The following is an 18,034-nucleotide window of genomic DNA, read 5'->3' on the forward strand; positions in this document are numbered from 1 at the left end:
AATGGCAGCATTGGTGGTGAAAGCGCAAGCGATGGCGTGGAGCGGGAGATATGAGAGCTTCATTTCTAGGCATTACGTGTGAGGGGTGTGGTAGCGTAGAGTTAGGTGGAATGCTGGCTTACTGTGATAAGGCCTCGTAGAGGGGTTTTGAATAGCTTCAAATTTTATTTAATAAACCAATGTTGTCTTTTAAGTTTAACAGATGCTTGGGAAGTTGAATCTAGGACCCCGACCTACGACCCGAATATATACATGATAATCTAGGCGTGTGTGACCTGACTTAAGTGACGGGGACATCTAGGTCATAAGTACATGTACCAAGTACTTGGGCTTCCATCCTTGAAACCTCGACCTGTTGTGATCTGTTACAATGCATCACTTGAGCTAAATGCTGACGCAGCCGGCTCCGGAGGCATCGCGATATAGCGGTCTTCGGGCGTTGTGACACCTACCCGTGTGACACTTGCTAAAAATGTCTTCATGGTTGGTGGTTTGAGGGGAAATGTCGAGACTATTTTTTGACTTAACGTGCTAAACGGAGAAGAGCAATTTTGTTCTTGGTTGAACATGTTCTGCGGATCTCATCCATTTCAGTCCTTACACACCAGAACGGACGGATCGCAACAACAGACACCTTTACTATGCCAGTCTGTAGCTATTGTTATCTACCTGCGAATGGCTTTTAGAGTTCACGATGCTCCACTCAGAAATACTTCTGAGGATTGTACGTACAGTATTGCTTGCGAGACAAAGTCGTATCTTAGGAAGCGTTTATGTAACAGAGATTGACTGTCGTCCTATTAGAGGAGTTTCCACCGGGGGTAATGAAGTTGTGGGTGTGTGTATTGTTCACTCGTTTTACTAATATTTGTTAACTGTAGGCGGTGTAACACATCAATTTTTACAAAGATGTCTCTGGTCCGTAGACTTAATTGGTCCTCGGCGATCAATTATCGCGCAGGACACTCGTCAGATTTGACAGTTACCCCATCACAACCCAGTTATCCGATATGACAAAAGCCGCCCTCAAAGGTGTCCAAATACAGCCGAATGTGCGTATCCAAAGAGAGGGTTGTCGTGGAAGCATCATCAACTCAGACTTCAAATCTTGTATTGGCCACCACTGTTTGGCAAGCTCCTCTTCCATTATGCAGACAAAAAATACGAGCACCCGACTCGGATATAAGATTTCAGGTCACAATGAGGTAGGCACTTGGTGGAACGCTGCAGCGTACAGGTCAAAAGATGTCTGGTGCTTCGCCACTTTTGTCACCACGGTGCGTGTTTGAGACATAGCTTGTCCCCGCGTCACGCACCAGATATTTTGAAACTATAGAGACAAAGGGTCCATAGCGATTGGCTGCGCAATGGCCAGTCGGATGAATCGGGGAAGAGCCAGCCGTCATTGATGGAGTACAGCTTACCTCACGGAATCCGTGCCACTTCAGGATTCGAGTGAGATCAGTACATACAGCTGGCTCATTGAACTGATAGGTGCACATGGTATTGATCCTATTCGTGACATATCGACAAAGGAATTTCTAGGCTGCGTCGTCACACATCTTTTCGGATTGACCCTTTGACTCACGTGTATTGAGCGACTCCGATGGGTGGCCAGCCAATGCGACAACTTGCCTGGCACAAATCGGTGAGTATTCCGTACCTCAGATGCTGAGAGGGTGAAGCAAAATCCTGTAGGAATTCTGCAGTGTCCAATTTTGTCTCGTAATGGTGAGCTGGCAGACTGGCGATTGGGAACGTGAAGCTGAGGGACGGCGCCACATCGGGTCTTGCCTTATTTAACGTCAACAGGTCAATACCAGACTTGACATCAATTGATCTTTTTTATATGGAGCGAGTCCCACCACAACCAATAGAGTCGATGGGCGTGGCACGAGTACATAGATGACAGTTCCCTCCGCAATTATGCAACGTCGGCTCCGTCGGGTTCGAAACATGGACAACCCTTCTATGATGATGGCGTTTTCGTCTGTCGCTGTGATTGCTTTGGTAAAGACGATGATGCTTACCAGGCTCTCTGGATCATTGCTTTTTAATTGCCTAAAGGCTTTGGGTGTTTATAGGATTACCGTACAATATGGATCGGGTCATCTGTCCCGTCCTCAAACCGGAGAGAGCATACCTGTTCGTGCCGCGGCTGGTGATGATGGTCAGTCTGCGATAGGGCTCGGTCAGAAAATTGATGTAGTAATTGACGTGAAGTAAGCTCGCCAGAGCAGAAAAGCTACCCATGGAGAGCTACATCATCGAATGCAGTTACTTCTTCTTAAGCCGACATGCTCGGTTCGCAGAGCAAACCATGCATGAACGGAGGGGTCGGCGAGAATAACCAATCCGTCCAGATGCAAGAGGCAGCTTGATAGATGTACAATACCATACCTCTAGGGATATATAAGGTTTACTAGGTACCTCATGTTGCAGTCATTGTTACTCGTCTCCCTGTACTAGCAAGATGAGGCCCAGCGGAACTTGTCGATTTCAAGCAACCGGTATCAATTGATGTAATCGCCCCGCCAACCACTAGTCATGTCACGTCCTGGCATCGGGTCAATACAAAAATCCATGAATGGCGGCCCGGTGCAAAAGGTCCGCGAGGACCTCGATGGGCGCCCCAGCTGCCGGGCTCAAGGCCAAGCGCGAGACTGGAACTTCTGGAAGCTTGACAACATTAGCCGCCAGCCACGGCACAGCCATAAAGGGACATGGGCTAATTACGTGCAGCAAGAGGGGACATGGATGCTCCCACGTGCAGCAATGAATACGTCAAGTAGCGTCCGGTCTGGTGAATGGCTCGCGGCCCGGTAGACGCACTTGCACCTGCTACTAGCCCCACAAGTATATCCTTAATAAAAATAGAGTGAATCGCGGTAGGTTTTGATGAAATAAAGAGGCGGTTAGATAATTACCCGAATTTCTTGATAATACTGCTATAAGTAGCTATTTCCAGCTATAGCCCTATTAAAAAGTGACTAATGTTCACAGAGCTTTTTACTACTTACTCCTGCTGCCATGTATTTACATGTCAACGGTATACTTGAAATTGATGTCTGGTACCTGTGGGGCTGTGAATGCCGGCGGCTACTGGGCTCCGAGCAATTCACGCAATTGCCGATTACATGACTAGACATGGCACTGCCCGCCCAGACTTTCCCGAATTATTTATCTCCGGCACATGAACTTGTAAAGTACCCATTCCGATTGGACATCATGTTCTACCCCACACAACTCGCCACGTTGTGAGTTGACCGGAACACGATTGCTGCGGCAGCGGATCAATATTTTACTCACATTGAAGAAGCCTGGCAGTAGCTGATGCCTAAGTGGAAAAGAACGGTGACCTTCTTAGAGCCTGACCTCCAGATATTCCCTTCGCAGTTCAGGGGGGGTCTTGGGCCGGTAGGCTGAGACATCAGTCTCCTTGTGTTCATCTTGATTATGAAAGAGTCTGGTCTGATATGAATTCGTTACACGTGGACTCTTGCCGGCAGTTGACGCGTCTGCGCTAAGACCCAAACTTTCTAGCAAGTGGAATTTTAAGGCGCCTCCACTCTGGATGCTGGATGCCTTTGCGTCCTAGTCGTAGACTTCACTCTTTGACGGAATAAACCGCCAACGCCAACCGCCCATCTGTTTGCATAAACGTATAATTAAACTTGCATGAAAATTCCCGCGACTTGGGCAACTACATGACTCCTCCAAGGAACGGTTAAAATTCCCGGAACATGACTCTCTCTTCCTCGAGTGGGGAGCACTACGACAACTTGAAGCACCCCCCAGCAGAAGAGCAACAAGAAATATTTCCCAATTAGGCAATATGTGACCGCAGCAGCTTCGGCATCCAAGTAGCGCAGGGCTAGCCTTGGACTAACAAACTACCGACTTTGTCACCAAGACTGTTTCAACTAACAACTCCTACCAGACTGAACAAGACGGATTGCTTTTCTCCTACAAGATTCGATGGCGAATGGGAAAAGCTCATGTCACCACGAGCTCACTGTGTGACAGCACTTGGTTATTCCTCAACTTGAACGATTCAAGTTATTCTTTAGAGAAATAAAACGTCACCATAGCAAGACTGCTGTGTATTACGTGATTGCCTACATCACCCAAGCACTTTATCTTTATGCAATTGCACTTAGCTAGTCAATCCAGCGGGAGGCATAGTAATGCTAGCTCCTTGGCAATCAAGTCTCACGCTATCGAGGTAAATAGTCTGATGAATTCGTCTCATGCTGAGCCACGCGACATCATGGGGAACACCTGCATGATAGCACAGCCCTCGCGGCATGGTAGGGCTCAAATGCCGTGCCCACAGACAGTTGTCTAAGTTCATGCTAGAGTATCAAATGATCGGCCTCCATCGTCGTCAACCTCAGAGTATGAGGCAAAGAACATGATATATAAAGCTGCCTGTGTCTCCTGGTATTGCTTTTAGACCCAAGACAAAATCTCTTTCTCTAAAGGCCAAAAAGTCCAACCCCCCAGCCCGGGACACGTAAACATTCACTTTCTTTCTACACCACACTCTTTTTTTTTTCTCGTTGCGAGAGCTTGGCAACATGGCTTCGGCTATCACTTGGAAGCGCTTGCTTCCGCATTTGTCGTCCTTCTTTGGGGGGTTTGTTATGCCCAGCGAGCATCGACAGGCTCAAATGGCAGACGCGTGGGTTAACCACACAGGCGAGAGTATTCGTGGGCTCGTGGACTCGATTCCCATTTTGGGACATATTGACGGTATAACACTGCTCCTGGCTGAACATCGCCATGGTATATCTAACAGAGTATAGGAATCGTTCACTTTGCCATGGGTGAGACGGAAGAGGGTATTCATGCCGAAGAACAGGCAACTCGCACCATTTTTGTGCTGGGTGGTGGTGCCCTGGGCGGTTCTGGGGGAGCAATGGCTGGCGGAGCATTAGCAGACGCTGGCCTCACTGGTGAGTACAGGTGTCGCAAGAGTCGAAGGCGGTGCAGACGAATAATAATCCTCCTTAGGAATCGAAAGTCTTCGCCACCATCGTTATGACCCTCAAGGTTATTTCGCTGTCGGCACGAACATCTATCATGATTTCGACGACATAATTCACAGGCAAAACTTGACTGTAGAAGATGTTGACAGAAGCCTTGACAATCTCCAGGACGACCTCTTTGATCTGCAGGTACTTGGACTTACCGATGGTCTGCCCGCTGCTGGTACCAAGGGCAAGGTGTCGCCAACAACAACAGCAAGTCCACTGCTCCAAGCCATACTTTGACGCATTTTTACTAACTCTGCACATTTAGATTTATCGTGTTGAGGGTAAAAGCATTGTCAAGGACGGCGACAAGTTCTTCGCGGGCGACAACCAGCGCATCTTCAACTATCAAGGCAATGTCGTTGCTCGTGAGCAGCTGCCTGATCTGAGACCCATCGAAGAGCTTGCAAACAAACCTGGCCCTGAAATACCCGAGGGTGACCCGACGCAAAATGAAATTCCTGGCAAAGGAAAGGGCAAGGGCAAGGGCAAGGGCAAAGGTCAAGGCAACCAGGGACCCGACAACCTCGAACAAGAGCTGAGAACATTCAACCGAATCGGTATTGATGGAAAGCTTTTCAAGGACAATGGAAAAGTCATTTTCCTCAACTTTGGACAAAGGGATCGAATGCTGGGATACTATGCCCAGAAACTTATTGACCACAGGACCCTCGTCGAAAAGTATCGAGCCACGTTGGAGGCAGAGCGACCTGGCGGAAGCAAGACGGCAGTAACCGAAAAGACGCACGATATTCGGGTGAAATCATTCAAGGTATTCCCAACGTGAATATTGAATCTGTAACTGTCCAAAGCATACTAATGCCTTTTGCAGGTCATGACGCGCGACCTCGAACAAACCGAAAAGGATGCCATCACCGAACAGGAAAAGAAGGTCTTCCGAGATGCCGAAGCCAAAGTTAGAAAGGCAGAGGCCGCCGTCACCAAGGCACAGGCTCAGATTGACAAAGCCGAAGGGCCCCAAGGATCCAACCAGCCCGATATCGACATTCAAAAGGCCAGGGCCGACCTCGAGGCAGCCAAAGCCGACCTGGAAAAGGCCAACGCAGAGTTCGAAAAGGCCCCCAAGGACAAGGGCGTCCTGGTAGTCGACGTCAAGGCCCCCCGACAGTACGGTCTTCAAAACTGGCGCTATACGCCCATCTTTGAAAAGGTAATCCCGGGGACTGTCGACGTCAACACCCCGTGGATCGCATCGCTGCCAACACCAATTCTAAAGCTCATCCATGACAATCCCGTTGCGCTCGGAAAAATTCTCACCTTCAAATACGCGCGCACTGCCTCGGGCACCGGCGCACAGTCCGCAAATCACTTATTCCCCAAGAACCTGCAGTACGTCAAGCAAGACGACGAGATTTCAATGGAGGCCGTCACCCCTTCCAAGCTGCTTCACTGCCGCCACGTGAAGCAAAAGATTCACTCCTTCCAGGACGGCAGCGACGACTGGATCGAGCATTACGAGTACTTGGTCAAGTTTGACGAAAACTCCGACCCCGAGTGGTATCCCGCGGATCTCATCTCCCCCGATCTCCGACAAAAATTCTACGACGGCGTGGTCAAGTCCGCCAAGCCCATTGCCAATTTCAAAGGCGGCAAGGACGGCAAGCTGTTTGTCCAGTACGAAGACGGGACCGAGGGCACCGTCGACAACACCCAGGTTTTCTGGCAGGAGTTTGACCCCTCGGAGCAGGAGCAGCTTGACCCCCGCGAAATCGACTCCATCTTGTACCACGCCCAAAACACGGATACCCGCTTCGACGGCCGGTTTCACCTCAAAAAGGACGACGAGTTCCCTCTAGCTAATGGCGCGGGGGCGGTGGAGTGGAAGAGCGCGAGCGGCAAGCCCATGTATCTCGGGTCAGCTATTGACTTTCACGGCACCGTCCATCCTTGCATGGTTGTCGCTGACGAGGTGCCGCATTGTGTTGGGACGTTTGGCGGCCGGGCAGAGCCCCATCAGGGCTCGTATGATCTGCTGCCTTTTAACCCTGATATCATGGAGTGGGTGGACTCGTACGCGGGCCGGATTCCAGAGGGTAGGGAGGGCGTCGTGGGCGGGTATGAGAATAACAGGCAGCCGCTTTACCATGCGGTGACTAATGTCAATGGACATTGGTGGGTTGGCAAAGCCGGACCTCAGTTTGTACGTCGACCTAGATGGCTATGCTCTTCTGTTGGAGTTTTATTTGCTAATCTGTCTGCTTTGTAGAACGGATCTCTTGTGCCTGTCGGCGGCGAAGAGATGGGTTCGGGGGAGAGTTATATATTGTAAGTTGGTTTTGATTGGGAGTTAAATTTCGTGACGTGCGCTAACAGAGGCTGCAGAGTTTGGAAATAAATACCGCCGGGTTAAAGTACCGGGGTGCTTGTTGCGATTCTTATTCACTTTGGTATGTGGACTGCTAGTTAATCTTCTGCTGACTTATTCTTATGCTTATATTAAATTGCAGTTGAAATATTCCATCTGAACGTAGTGGGGTGTCACTGGAAGCTACTTGTAGTGGTTGAATATTTCGAAAAGATGAGAAAGGAATACCTAGCTAGTGTCTATGAGTCGCAGACAAAGTCTCTTTAGGTAGCTTTACTTCGAGGTAAATCCACGAGCTTGGCTCCTCTCTTCTTTGTAAATTTAGATAGGCAATAAAATATTGTCACAGAAAGAACGCGCTCTATTTGTACAGCAATTACACCCCTTTATTACCGGACAGCAGGCAACTGAACAAGGCTAGCGAAAAGTGTTTCTATTTTGGCATCGTCGAGGCAAGTGCAGCCAATTCCTAGCAATACATTTGAAAAGTGTAAACCCACGCAGGAATGTCTTTGTGTTATGATTATGCTAAGCCAAAAATGAGGCTGATCACGAGGGACATGTGTTGCTGATACGTCTTGTGGCGGCGCCAAAACTTATTGATACTTGGATGAGAAAGTAACCCCTTTAAAAAAAAAAAAAAAAAAAAAAAAGACAGAAGCTGCGTACAAATCATGTTTGCTTATGAGACGACGGATTATACAGCAGTGGCTCCCCTCATGCGATATTGGGAGTATGCTTGTGTGGAAGAAACTAGTACCGTCATACTGATGTTATTTAAGGCTCCTAAAGTTTTGTGGTCTGGAGTCTTGGCGGTTCCGTAGCAGAGGCCAGGCAATAGTCACTTGTTTCGACCCCCAGGTGCCGTTTATAACTATTTCATGTCTGCAATGTATGGTGCCCAGCGGCAACGCGCGACTCGTTGTGCCATTACTGGTCGTGGACCCGTGGTGATGATATATAGGGTGGGTGCTGCGTAAGATGGCTTCGCGAACTGGCACCTGTGATGTGATTGTAGTCAACATTGAAGGTAACAAAGCCTGCGTGAAATCGCCAGTGCTAGCTAACCAACAAAGATCGATTGGCCATGGTGGTGTAAATACTAATACGATAGGCACCAGACCACATGCAGCTTCTTTCTGATCCAATATGGCCATATCTAATAAAAGTATTGCCTATTGCAGATGGAATCTGTCTCTCTTTCTTGTCAAGCCACCAATGATACGGAAAGTCGACCCACTTAGCCTTGCCTGGCTCTTCTTCCATTATGCTGCGCTTGTTTCGCTGTACCTTGCAGGATCTCTTCACACAGCCAACCGTGTCTCGCAAGAATGCTTCCATGCAATCCAAACCGCCAAGCAGCGTAACGTCAACTCTCCCACTACAATACTACTCTGAAGTTTTGCCACAGGACGAGTAGGTGCCGAGAGGGAGCCATTCCCGTTCCCGCGATTTGTTGTGTGAAACACCAGACACTAAAGAGTCTGGTGTGGACATCGATCCAGACATGGATCTACCCGAAATTAATTAGTAGTCATGCATGCTAAATTACGGCTCCCTCTTGGCGCCGGTCCCTGATTGCTTATCTTTGCCATGCACGTGACTTTCTGGTTTCCTATTGCTGGTTCCAACGCGTCGTGTCCCTTTGCATGCGCGCGACGCTCGAAGTTTTAGATGATGTCAATTGATCCGTGCCCTACTCCGTAAACAAAAGTCCAAATTCGCGGACAAGTCTGGTACCAGATAAGCGCTGTTCTTAGCTCTGTAATGCCCAACGGCCAAGCTATGACGCATTACCTAATTTCCCGCATTATGCAGCCTTGTACGAAATCGGACTAGCTTGTTGTCGTCTCTTGTGAAAAGAATGGAGACTAGCTTGAGGACACCAGTGCTCTATCAACTGGCCTGAAGACAGCAGTGGGCATGGATAAAGTTCCGTCATCGACGTAGAACAAGGTCCTCCCTGCAAAAACTTTTATGTGCCTTTGTCGACATACTACCTCGTAATTAAAAGAGACTGCGTGTGTCAATGTATACGGATAGCGTCGACCTCATGGCATAACATGAAGCTACTGCCCCGAGTCAGAATCCTCTTGGCTTGACTACGGATACGTTACATGCAACTATACCGATATTCTCCATGTCACGTTCAATACCAACAGTAAAGTAGATATAAAACGCGAACAATGGCTACACGAAGCTCTTTGTTTCAACCAGGCTGTTTACGCTCGACATCCAAGGTTCACATACTGCCAATAAAACTCTTTATCAAATGACTTCAAATATGATTCTTGGCGTATTTTTAGCTATTCTGGCCCTCTCCGTTGGCCTGAACGGACATGTTATCCAGCAACATGCATCCGACTCCACTGAAGTTAATCTAGATTCGAGAGCACCGGGCATGAAATTTGTTCATCCTGGTGTATTCGTCGACAGAACCCAGCTACGGCGCATGAGGTCAATGGTCAAAGATGGTCAGCAGCCATGGTCGAATGCCTACACAGCCATGATGAAGCATCCGTACGCCCGAGTCACGGACCCAAAACCGCGGGAAAACGTCGAATGCGGTGCTTATTCCAAGCCGGATAATGGGTGTACCGATGAGCGGCGTGACGCCATGGCAGCCTACACTAATGCTTTAGCGTGGTTTACGAAAAAGGACCAGGCCAAGGCTGATGTCGCGATTTCTATTATGAATGCCTGGGCTAATACGATCCAGGAGCATACGGGGGCAAATGCGCCCCTTCAAGCTGCCTGGGCTGCCTCACTTTGGGCTCGAGCCGGGGAAATCATTCGATATTCGGGAGCAGGGTGGGAAGAGGAAGATATTGCTACTTTTTCAACCATGCTTAAAAAGGTGTACCTCCCTATTGTCCAGAATGGATCCGACAAACCGAACAACTGGGAACTCAGTAGGCACTAAATCTCTTCCTACGGCTTTTCTGTATCACTAACAACATCCATCTAGTCCTCATGGAAGCTAGCATCTCTATTGCGGTTTTCATCCACAACAGGGCTGTGTATAAGTCGTCTTTGGAACGCTTCATCAACTCGGCAAGCTACTACGTCTATCTAAAGAGGTACGGCCAAACATGTTTCCTTCTTTTAATTTAATGCAAGTAATACTCACCTGCTTCCTAGCGATGGCTCTGTGCCACTCTTACCACCAGGAATGTCTCGAGAGACACTGCTAAAACGCTGGTGGTGGGGTCAAGGCACGTTCCAGGAAGACGGAATGGTCATGGAGACGTGTCGAGACCTCATGCACAGTAGCTATGGCATTGCTTCCATCAGCCATGTTATCGAGACTGTGCGAATCCAGGGAAGAGACTTGTACTCTGAGGATACTGGCAATCGCTTGCGATATGCACTTGAATTCCTTGCAAAGTATGACAATAAAAGGGGTACTGAGCAAGCACCCGACTGGCTTTGTAATGGTAATGTTACCAAGAACATCAAGGACATGACGGAACCCGGCTATAGCATCCTCAGTGAAAAATATGAAATGCCGAATACAAAGCAGTTTACGGCAGCTGCGCGGCCCGCGCACGCAGATTCTTTATTTATAGCGTGGGAGACATTAACGCATGCGACGGGGGAAGTAGATCTCTGATAGTATTATTGATAAAAAGAAGCTCAATAAACCTTTGCCCATTACTAAAATTAGCTTCAAAACTGCTTAAACTAGCAAAGCAGCCACAGCTTAGAAACTCTTTCAAAAAATGGAACCGGGCCCGTCTAGATTAATGTTTTGTTCGAGGCTGTATCTCGTCGCACTTTTACCACCATTCCATCAATTGGCTTTCCCGTAATCTGAATCGTCTAAGACCTTTGTTAATAACAGATCCTCAAACAGCTAGGGCATGGTTGAAACTTACAGTATACAGTTTGGACTTGGTCGCGTATTGATTCTTGTCATTCAGACGAGGCTCGCCGCCCGAGTCCAAGTCCAACTCACCAATGCCCACCTTTTCAAACGCGTACCGATGGGCTATGAGGGCAGTAATCGCCCTCGCCTCGATATTCGCCAGTTCCATGCCGATGCAATTTCTCGGGCCCCTCTCAAAAGGTCGCCATACGCTGGGCGGGAAGCCGTCGCTCTTGAGCCAACGCTCAGGCACAAAGTCTTCTGCCGTGTCCCCGTACACTGCTCGGTCGCGATGCATGATGTAGTGGTTCAGGTAGATCCAGTTTCCGTCAAGATTGTAGTCGCCTTGCGAGGTGGAAACGACGAGTCCCGTATTCGGCTTGGAAATGCGAATAGAACCGGCGGGCGCGTAGAGTCTCAAGACCTCTTTGAGAACCGCAGAGATGTATGTCATCTGGTGGATGATCTCATCACCTCCGGGACCAAGAAGCTTCTGAGTTATTGCCGTTGGATCTTGTGTGGTTTCAGGTCCAAGTAGTCTTTCTAGCTCCTCGCGTACGGCTTTCAGCGCGTGCGGCGTCCGCGAGAGCTCATAGATGGTCCAGATAATTAGAGTGCTAGTAGTATCGTGGCCTGCAAAAAGAAAGGTTTTCAGCTGATCAGACGTTTCGGCTAATATGTCGGGTGTGAGCTTCTCCACGTCCTGGAGACTGAGGGCTAGGATGCTCCGCGATCGACTAGTGTTGGATTCGGCTTTTGTGGCTTCAAAGTTGCAGGAAACAATAGCCTTTAATCTGTTGCTAATCTGCTGCCCAATGAGACGGCGCCTGATATGTCTATGAGGCATTAGCCACCAGGGGAGCTGAAGTTTATCGTCGGCATATGCTATTCAATTGTGGTGTTAGCCAGGCCTTGCCATGGTCGGCTTTTGATCGAATATACACACTTTTGATGAGTTGTTTGTAACTCTTTATCAGCTCTCCTTGCTGTGTCGAATCCACCTGTTGTGCATTCACATCTTCACCCATGGTCACAATACCGATAATGTCAAATGTGAGGTTTGTTGTGTGCTGGTCCAACGAGAAGCTTTCCCCTGTTTTGGCAAAGTGATCGAGGATTTCGAGGTAGGTCTGCGCCTTTTCAAGGATGACGGGCAAAAGTGTCATCAAATGCTGCGGTGCGAAGCCAGGGTTGAATCTTTTGCGAACGGCTTTCCATCGCTCATTCTTGCAGGGCGTTAGCCATCGCAACTCGAACGAAACATGTCGGGTGTATCTACCTGTTTGAGCAGGATTGAATTCGGTCCAATCAAATCCACAATATGGTCAACGGATGGCGACTTCATGACGCTATATGGAAAATCGGCGGAAGAGCGAGACACCTGCTCGGCCACTTCATGGTTGGCAACGACAACCATAGGGGGGACGATAGGCCAGTTGTCTAGAAGCATAATGGGCGGTTTCCCCAACGCCTCGTGCATCTCACTAATGATGACATCTTTTCGGGTCAGCTCTCGGTTGGCATCTGATGATGGTATGCAGACGTAGCGGGGTTACCTGGATGACGGTCGGGGATGCCTTGCTTGGTGAATTTATCAAACAAGCGTAGATGACCCCAGAGCAGAGACGGGGGAAGCTGAGGGATATGAGCATTCTGCCTGAAACGTCTGTAGCGCAACTTATTGTAGAGGTATGCGCCTGCAAGGAGTACTGAAGTAACCAGGACCGCTTGCACGGAAACAGACGCAGGAAAGCCCATCTTGTTGGGGTTGATGCCACAAAGGGCCGAAAAGAATCGCGGCTGTTCAGAACAGGAGTGAGAGAGAGAAGCGCGGCCGGACTTTGTGAGCTCAAATGGCCTCGAGGCGCGGCGTCGATAAGCGGCACATACGGAGTACGCGGTAGGTACGGAGTATTCTTCTCTTTCGCAATCCTGGGCGCAACAAGCAAGATGAGGGGGAAAATAAAGATTAAGTTACACAAAGCTGCGACCCTGAAGTTTCATCGCTATGGGGAGTGTGGCTGTCGGTGGTTGGGCGTTCGAATGTTGCTGGTTGGTTTCTGCGGGTGGCGTAAGCCTACGACGTATGTATGCGTGTTGGCTGGATGATTTGACAGATGAGATCAGCGATCCATTTATAGGAGTAAGCTGACTTGGACCAACACAATACCCTCGAGGTCAGCCACTGGGCGCCATCAGCGAGGTGCCTGTAATTCATCATTCGAGGCTTGGAACCTGACACGTCTCCTGCATGTCGCCGAGCAGGGGCCACTGAGAAGAGCCTTGTGTGACAAACGAGACAGCACTTGAGCCACCTCTGGTTCCGAGTGTTGGCTTCTTCCCTGGAATTGACGCGTTTGTCGTAAATTTGGGGGTAGTATTCCCGTCTCACCTCCTACGTAGCCTCCCAAGCCAACCGAGTACAACACACCACACGAGTGAGAGCAATCCCGCATTGCGCATAATACCGCAGAGTGCTTGTTAATGGATGAGATTAAAGTTGGGCATGTGCCGAAATCCAAGGTTGGCACATGAGTGAGTTGTCCGCTGCCGCGGCATCAAAAATAGATCCCAAGGGACATCAAGGACCTGGAGTGAATGACATCATTCTGATAGACACCAATAATCACTACACAGCTACGCTAATGTGACATTTTCCAACACACAACCTCCGTTCTGCTACCCGGCTCGTCCCCTTTCAGCGCTGGCGGCGTGAGAACCATTTTTTCCATTTCCCAGATATCTATGGTAGTCCATGTCGATGGAGCGCAGCTCCGAATACGGCACCATGTGAATTTCAGTTGCTTGCGTTACCGTTATGGTCCCTGACGACGGCGTTCCTCGTGGCTTCTGCGAGCCAAGGTTCAAGGATAGCCAACGTCTCCCAACATGGCTGGGATTTGGCGCCGGGCTTCCCTTTCCGGCCTCCAAATTACCAATGTCCGTCGATCCCTTGGATCTTGCCCCCCAGTAGCGCCGCCACGATGAAGTCGTGACCGATAGCCGGGTCAGTAGACCCTTCAGCAAGGGGACAATGACGGGAACACAAGCGCAGACGATGCCGAGATTGATCTCGGCAACACTATAGCGTCAAAGTCAGCGTTGGAACCATACCACGACGTATATAAATATAGCACTGACGCTAAGCCGTATGATGGGCATGAAACCCAAAACGGATCAGGAGTACCGTGGACCATGGTCAGTCGATAATTCTCAATCCGTGGAGACAGCCCAGCGACAGAAAAGGCGCAGGCTCTGGATATCGTCGGCAGCGTCAGCAAAAGTATTGCACATCGGGCAGGGGTTGGAAGGTACAGACAAGAGACCGGTTACAAAGAGAGCCGAGACACCAAACTTCTTCTTGGTCGATAGGTTCAGGCTGGATATCGCCGTGATGGGTATGGCAATGATGTAAAAGTCCGTGAAAATGGCCAACGCGCCAAATACAACACTAATGACCGGCGTGTCCCTGCCAGTTCTCACGCGGTAGATAGGATCCGACCAGCCTTCACCCTGGTGAGGAGCGCTGTAATATATCCATGCCCCGAGCAAGGTGGCGTAGGATGCGACAGTGAAGCCGATGCCGGCCCAAATCATCATCTTGCTCCTCCGCGATCGCGCAAAGATGCGGAGGAACAGGGCCAAGAGAGAAACCTTGGTCAGGGCAGCAGATACATCGTACACTGCGGTTATCGCGCAGGTTTCCTACTTGTCCGTCATTAGCAGGGCTCTCCGTGTGTAGGGGGAATGCGGCAGGGCTACCTTCATCAACTCGGATGTTGCGGCGCTGACCGGTATGTCCCAGAAGTGGCGGCCATATGTGTCGTCGAGTACTAGAGAATGGTGAGATGAAGAAGGTTGAAATCGAGGCAAAGTACTTGCGTTCAGCCAACAAGATGCCGCATAGTCCCGAGCTGGCGCACTATATTGACACATTAGACCTTGATACACAAGCACCGAAGCATGAGCATGCTATGACCAACACCGGAGAGTATGGAAAGATCTTGAGACGATTAGTATAAAGGCGGCACGGCCAAGCTATTGGATTTCCGTACAATCATCCCAGCCCAAGCTGTGCTTCATGCGAATGCGAGTACCGATACGCATTATTATAAAGCACAGGGCCACAGGAAGAGTAGTGTAGATGGCGAGCCGAGGGATCCAAGCCTGAGATTCAGCATCCAGCAGATTGCTTTGCTGCCCAGCAGGCGGTACCCCGAGGGGGACTTTCGTATAGTCTAGCCCGTCCATGGTATGATGCGGCTGGGATGGACGGTTGTTTAACGGCCGAGATAGCCGACACTTGTGAAAAGTGCGAAGTGGAAAATGCAGAGTTTTAAGAAGTCTTGGTGGAATGATGGCCTGCTTATGCCAAGTCAGACAGACGAGGCTGGAGGCTCGCCAATACTCCCACCCTGATGCTGCCATGGCCTCCAACTTGTCAGACAACCATCGCGCCCAGGTATGGTTACCTGTCAGCGGATCCTACAGTCGAAAATGCAAGTGTCCATTTCAGGCGGCACTAAAACTTGTGTGTGTGATGTTCCTAGACGGAGATGGGTGGCATGCATGGCTATGTCAGCCCGTACTTCAGTCCAGTCTCCCTCATAGATCAACTGCCAAGTCCATCCAAGGCTTGCAGGCTTATAAAGAATACTGTGCTCCGTACGGCAGTTACCATAGTCGTCGATAGCATCGTTGCTTCGAGACGCACCTCGTCAGCATGGTCCGGAAATAGGCCGTTGGCTGATTTGCAAGATTACGAGAGCCTCACAACGTATCGAGGCTTTCCACATGATATCTGTAATGGTATACAGCCTCGAGTTTGCCGGTATTACTCGGCGCATCTTAAAAAACGCACAAACACCCTTCTTGTTTGCGCAAACGCCATGTTGGGACTAGACACGATGACGGTTTGCAAACTTGGTATTACATGCCCACCAACCTGGGTTTGTGCCTTGGCCATTGTGATTGCCTCACAGTTGGTTGTATTCGCTCATCAACTTGCCCGGTTTCATTACACGCATCGATCTCCTGGCAATGGAAAGATACCGCCCAAGTACCCATTCCTCATCCCCTACCTGGGAGCTATCCTCCCGCTCCTGCGAGACACGAGAGAGACTCTAACCCGTCTTACGTGAGTGACCACGCCTGTTTCATGCTTGTCTGAGAGCTAACCGCCGTGGTGTGGAGATGTTACAATGGGAAACCAACCGTTGCACGTGTACCAATGCTTCCCGGTATCGATGTATACTTGTATCAGGACCCAGATATAATTGAGCGCATCTGGAAGGTCTCGTCGTCGTTGGATTTCCGCCCTATGGCTGTTCACTTCCTCCGAAACGCGTGCGGCCTGTCGCGCGAGTCTGCCAACTTGTATCTCCTCGACAAGACGGGCATGAACGCGAAGCCTCTGCCAGGCACAAGCTGTCCAGAGCACCCGCGGGTGTATCGTAAAATCTACGAAAGCGATCGCCAAGCGTTGATAGGCCCTGGGCTGGATCCAACGCTGCAACGCTTCATCGATGCCTTTTCCAGACGAATGGCCGTCTTCACGGCAACAGAGTGGATAGAGATGGAAGACTTCTGGACCTGCATCCAGCACACGGTTGCTGCTGCGGAGATAGAAGCCATCTTCGGGCCCAAGTTCTTGGAAATGCACCCCGATTTCATCAGTCTCTTCTTCGAGTATGATCGTTTGATCCCTTCACTGCTCAAGATGCTTCCATTTAGCAGGGCTGAAAGGCTCCGTTCCAAGCTCCACGGCAAATTCAGGTCTTGGGTAAGACGTACCAGGAAGAATCACGCCGCGGCGCCCAACGACAATGAGGGCGACCATGACCCTCATTGGGGCTGTCGCTGGACCCGATACCGTCACGAGGCATTTCAGCCGTTCTTTGACGACGATGCCATTGCATCTATTAATGTCGGTGTAGCCTGGGGGTAAGTGGTGCGCTGTTGAGTTGCGTGACGCGCAGGGCCGAAATTGAAATTGACGTGATGGCAGTGCGTTGGCCAACACAACCCCTTGCGCCATGATGGCCATTATTCATACTCTTCAAGACGCCTCCCTCCATCAACGACTGAGACGAGACCTGGACGAGCTTTGTAACGGGAAATCCCTCAAAGATGTACACCACAAAGAGTTGACAGGACACGTTCTCTTGTCGGCTATATTCGCCGAGACGCTGCGCCTCCACATGACGGTCTTGATGCCGGTGATTCCGCTCGACGGCGAGCTTGATTTGGGCAGGTGGCGCATTCCTCGAGCGAGCTGGGGATTTATAAACGCCGGTGTCGCCCATCACAACGAGCATGTCTGGAATACCAAAGGTGGTCTTCATCGGGTAGAGTCATTCTGGGCGGATCGGTTTATAGTCGACCCAGCCGATCCCTCGAGCGGACCGTCTCGCCATCAGAGTCGGCACCAGCATGCCCAGTCTCGTCATGACGATGGTCACGGCAGCAAGCCCTATTTTTCTCTCGACGGGCTCGAGGGTTCCTGGGTCCCGTTTGGCGGTAAGCAGCCGCGATGATTACAAGTTGCAAACGTGTCCGCGAGTTCGCTGACCATGTGCCGAGTATAGGTGGACGAAACATGTGCCCAGGCCGCTTCCTCGCCAAAGGTGTCATCACGTTCGCCCTGGCTATGATGGTGAGTCAGTATGACATTGAGCTTCTCACAGACACGATTCCGACGGGAAAAGACCGGTTCGGAATCGGGGTAGAGCTGCCAACACGCAAGATTCCCTTTCGCATCAGGAAACGAAGAGCGCCTAACGGCACTCATTAACGGCGTCACGA

The 18,034-nt window shown here is 50.0% G+C and overlaps 5 protein-coding genes across 5 annotated transcripts; 3 read left to right on the forward strand and 2 right to left on the reverse strand.

Moving 5' to 3' along the window:
• Positions 1 to 4,580: 4,580 nt before the first annotated feature.
• On the forward strand, positions 4,581 to 7,392 carry G6M90_00g105310 (uncharacterized protein; the record flags this gene model as incomplete). Its single annotated transcript, XM_014686032.1, has 7 exons — positions 4,581 to 4,755; positions 4,809 to 4,958; positions 5,017 to 5,228; positions 5,305 to 5,808; positions 5,869 to 7,197; positions 7,264 to 7,322; positions 7,380 to 7,392. The coding sequence occupies 7 exons, from the start codon at positions 4,581 to 4,583 to the stop codon at positions 7,390 to 7,392; spliced, it is 2,442 nt and encodes an 813-aa protein (XP_014541518.1).
• Positions 7,393 to 9,646: 2,254 nt separating this feature from the next.
• G6M90_00g105320 (uncharacterized protein) lies at positions 9,647 to 10,975 on the forward strand (the record flags this gene model as incomplete). Its single annotated transcript, XM_014686033.1, has 3 exons — positions 9,647 to 10,274; positions 10,331 to 10,442; positions 10,504 to 10,975. 3 exons carry the CDS (start codon positions 9,647 to 9,649, stop codon positions 10,973 to 10,975), a joined length of 1,212 nt encoding a protein of 403 aa, XP_014541519.1.
• Positions 10,976 to 11,100: 125 nt separating this feature from the next.
• G6M90_00g105330 (uncharacterized protein) lies at positions 11,101 to 12,988 on the reverse strand (the record flags this gene model as incomplete). The annotated part of the gene is made up of 5 exons (XM_014686034.2): positions 11,101 to 11,184; positions 11,241 to 12,115; positions 12,177 to 12,456; positions 12,510 to 12,727; positions 12,787 to 12,988. The coding sequence occupies 5 exons, from the start codon at positions 12,986 to 12,988 to the stop codon at positions 11,101 to 11,103; spliced, it is 1,659 nt and encodes a 552-aa protein (XP_014541520.2).
• A 921-nt stretch (positions 12,989 to 13,909) lies between these two features.
• Positions 13,910 to 15,481, reverse strand: G6M90_00g105340 (uncharacterized protein; the record flags this gene model as incomplete). The annotated part of the gene is made up of 6 exons (XM_066131673.1): positions 13,910 to 14,312; positions 14,372 to 14,485; positions 14,550 to 14,913; positions 14,993 to 15,152; positions 15,214 to 15,233; positions 15,286 to 15,481. 6 exons carry the CDS (start codon positions 15,479 to 15,481, stop codon positions 13,910 to 13,912), a joined length of 1,257 nt encoding a protein of 418 aa, XP_065987681.1.
• Positions 15,482 to 16,137: 656 nt separating this feature from the next.
• On the forward strand, positions 16,138 to 18,023 carry Cyp7b1 (25-hydroxycholesterol 7-alpha-hydroxylase; the record flags this gene model as incomplete). Its single annotated transcript, XM_014686036.2, has 4 exons — positions 16,138 to 16,367; positions 16,424 to 17,173; positions 17,238 to 17,749; positions 17,818 to 18,023. 4 exons carry the CDS (start codon positions 16,138 to 16,140, stop codon positions 18,021 to 18,023), a joined length of 1,698 nt encoding a protein of 565 aa, XP_014541522.2.
• Positions 18,024 to 18,034: the final 11 nt, after the last annotated feature.

This window comes from Metarhizium brunneum, chromosome 6 (genome assembly GCF_013426205.1).
Source record: "Metarhizium brunneum chromosome 6, complete sequence".
NCBI lineage: Eukaryota > Fungi > Ascomycota > Sordariomycetes > Hypocreales > Clavicipitaceae > Metarhizium > Metarhizium brunneum.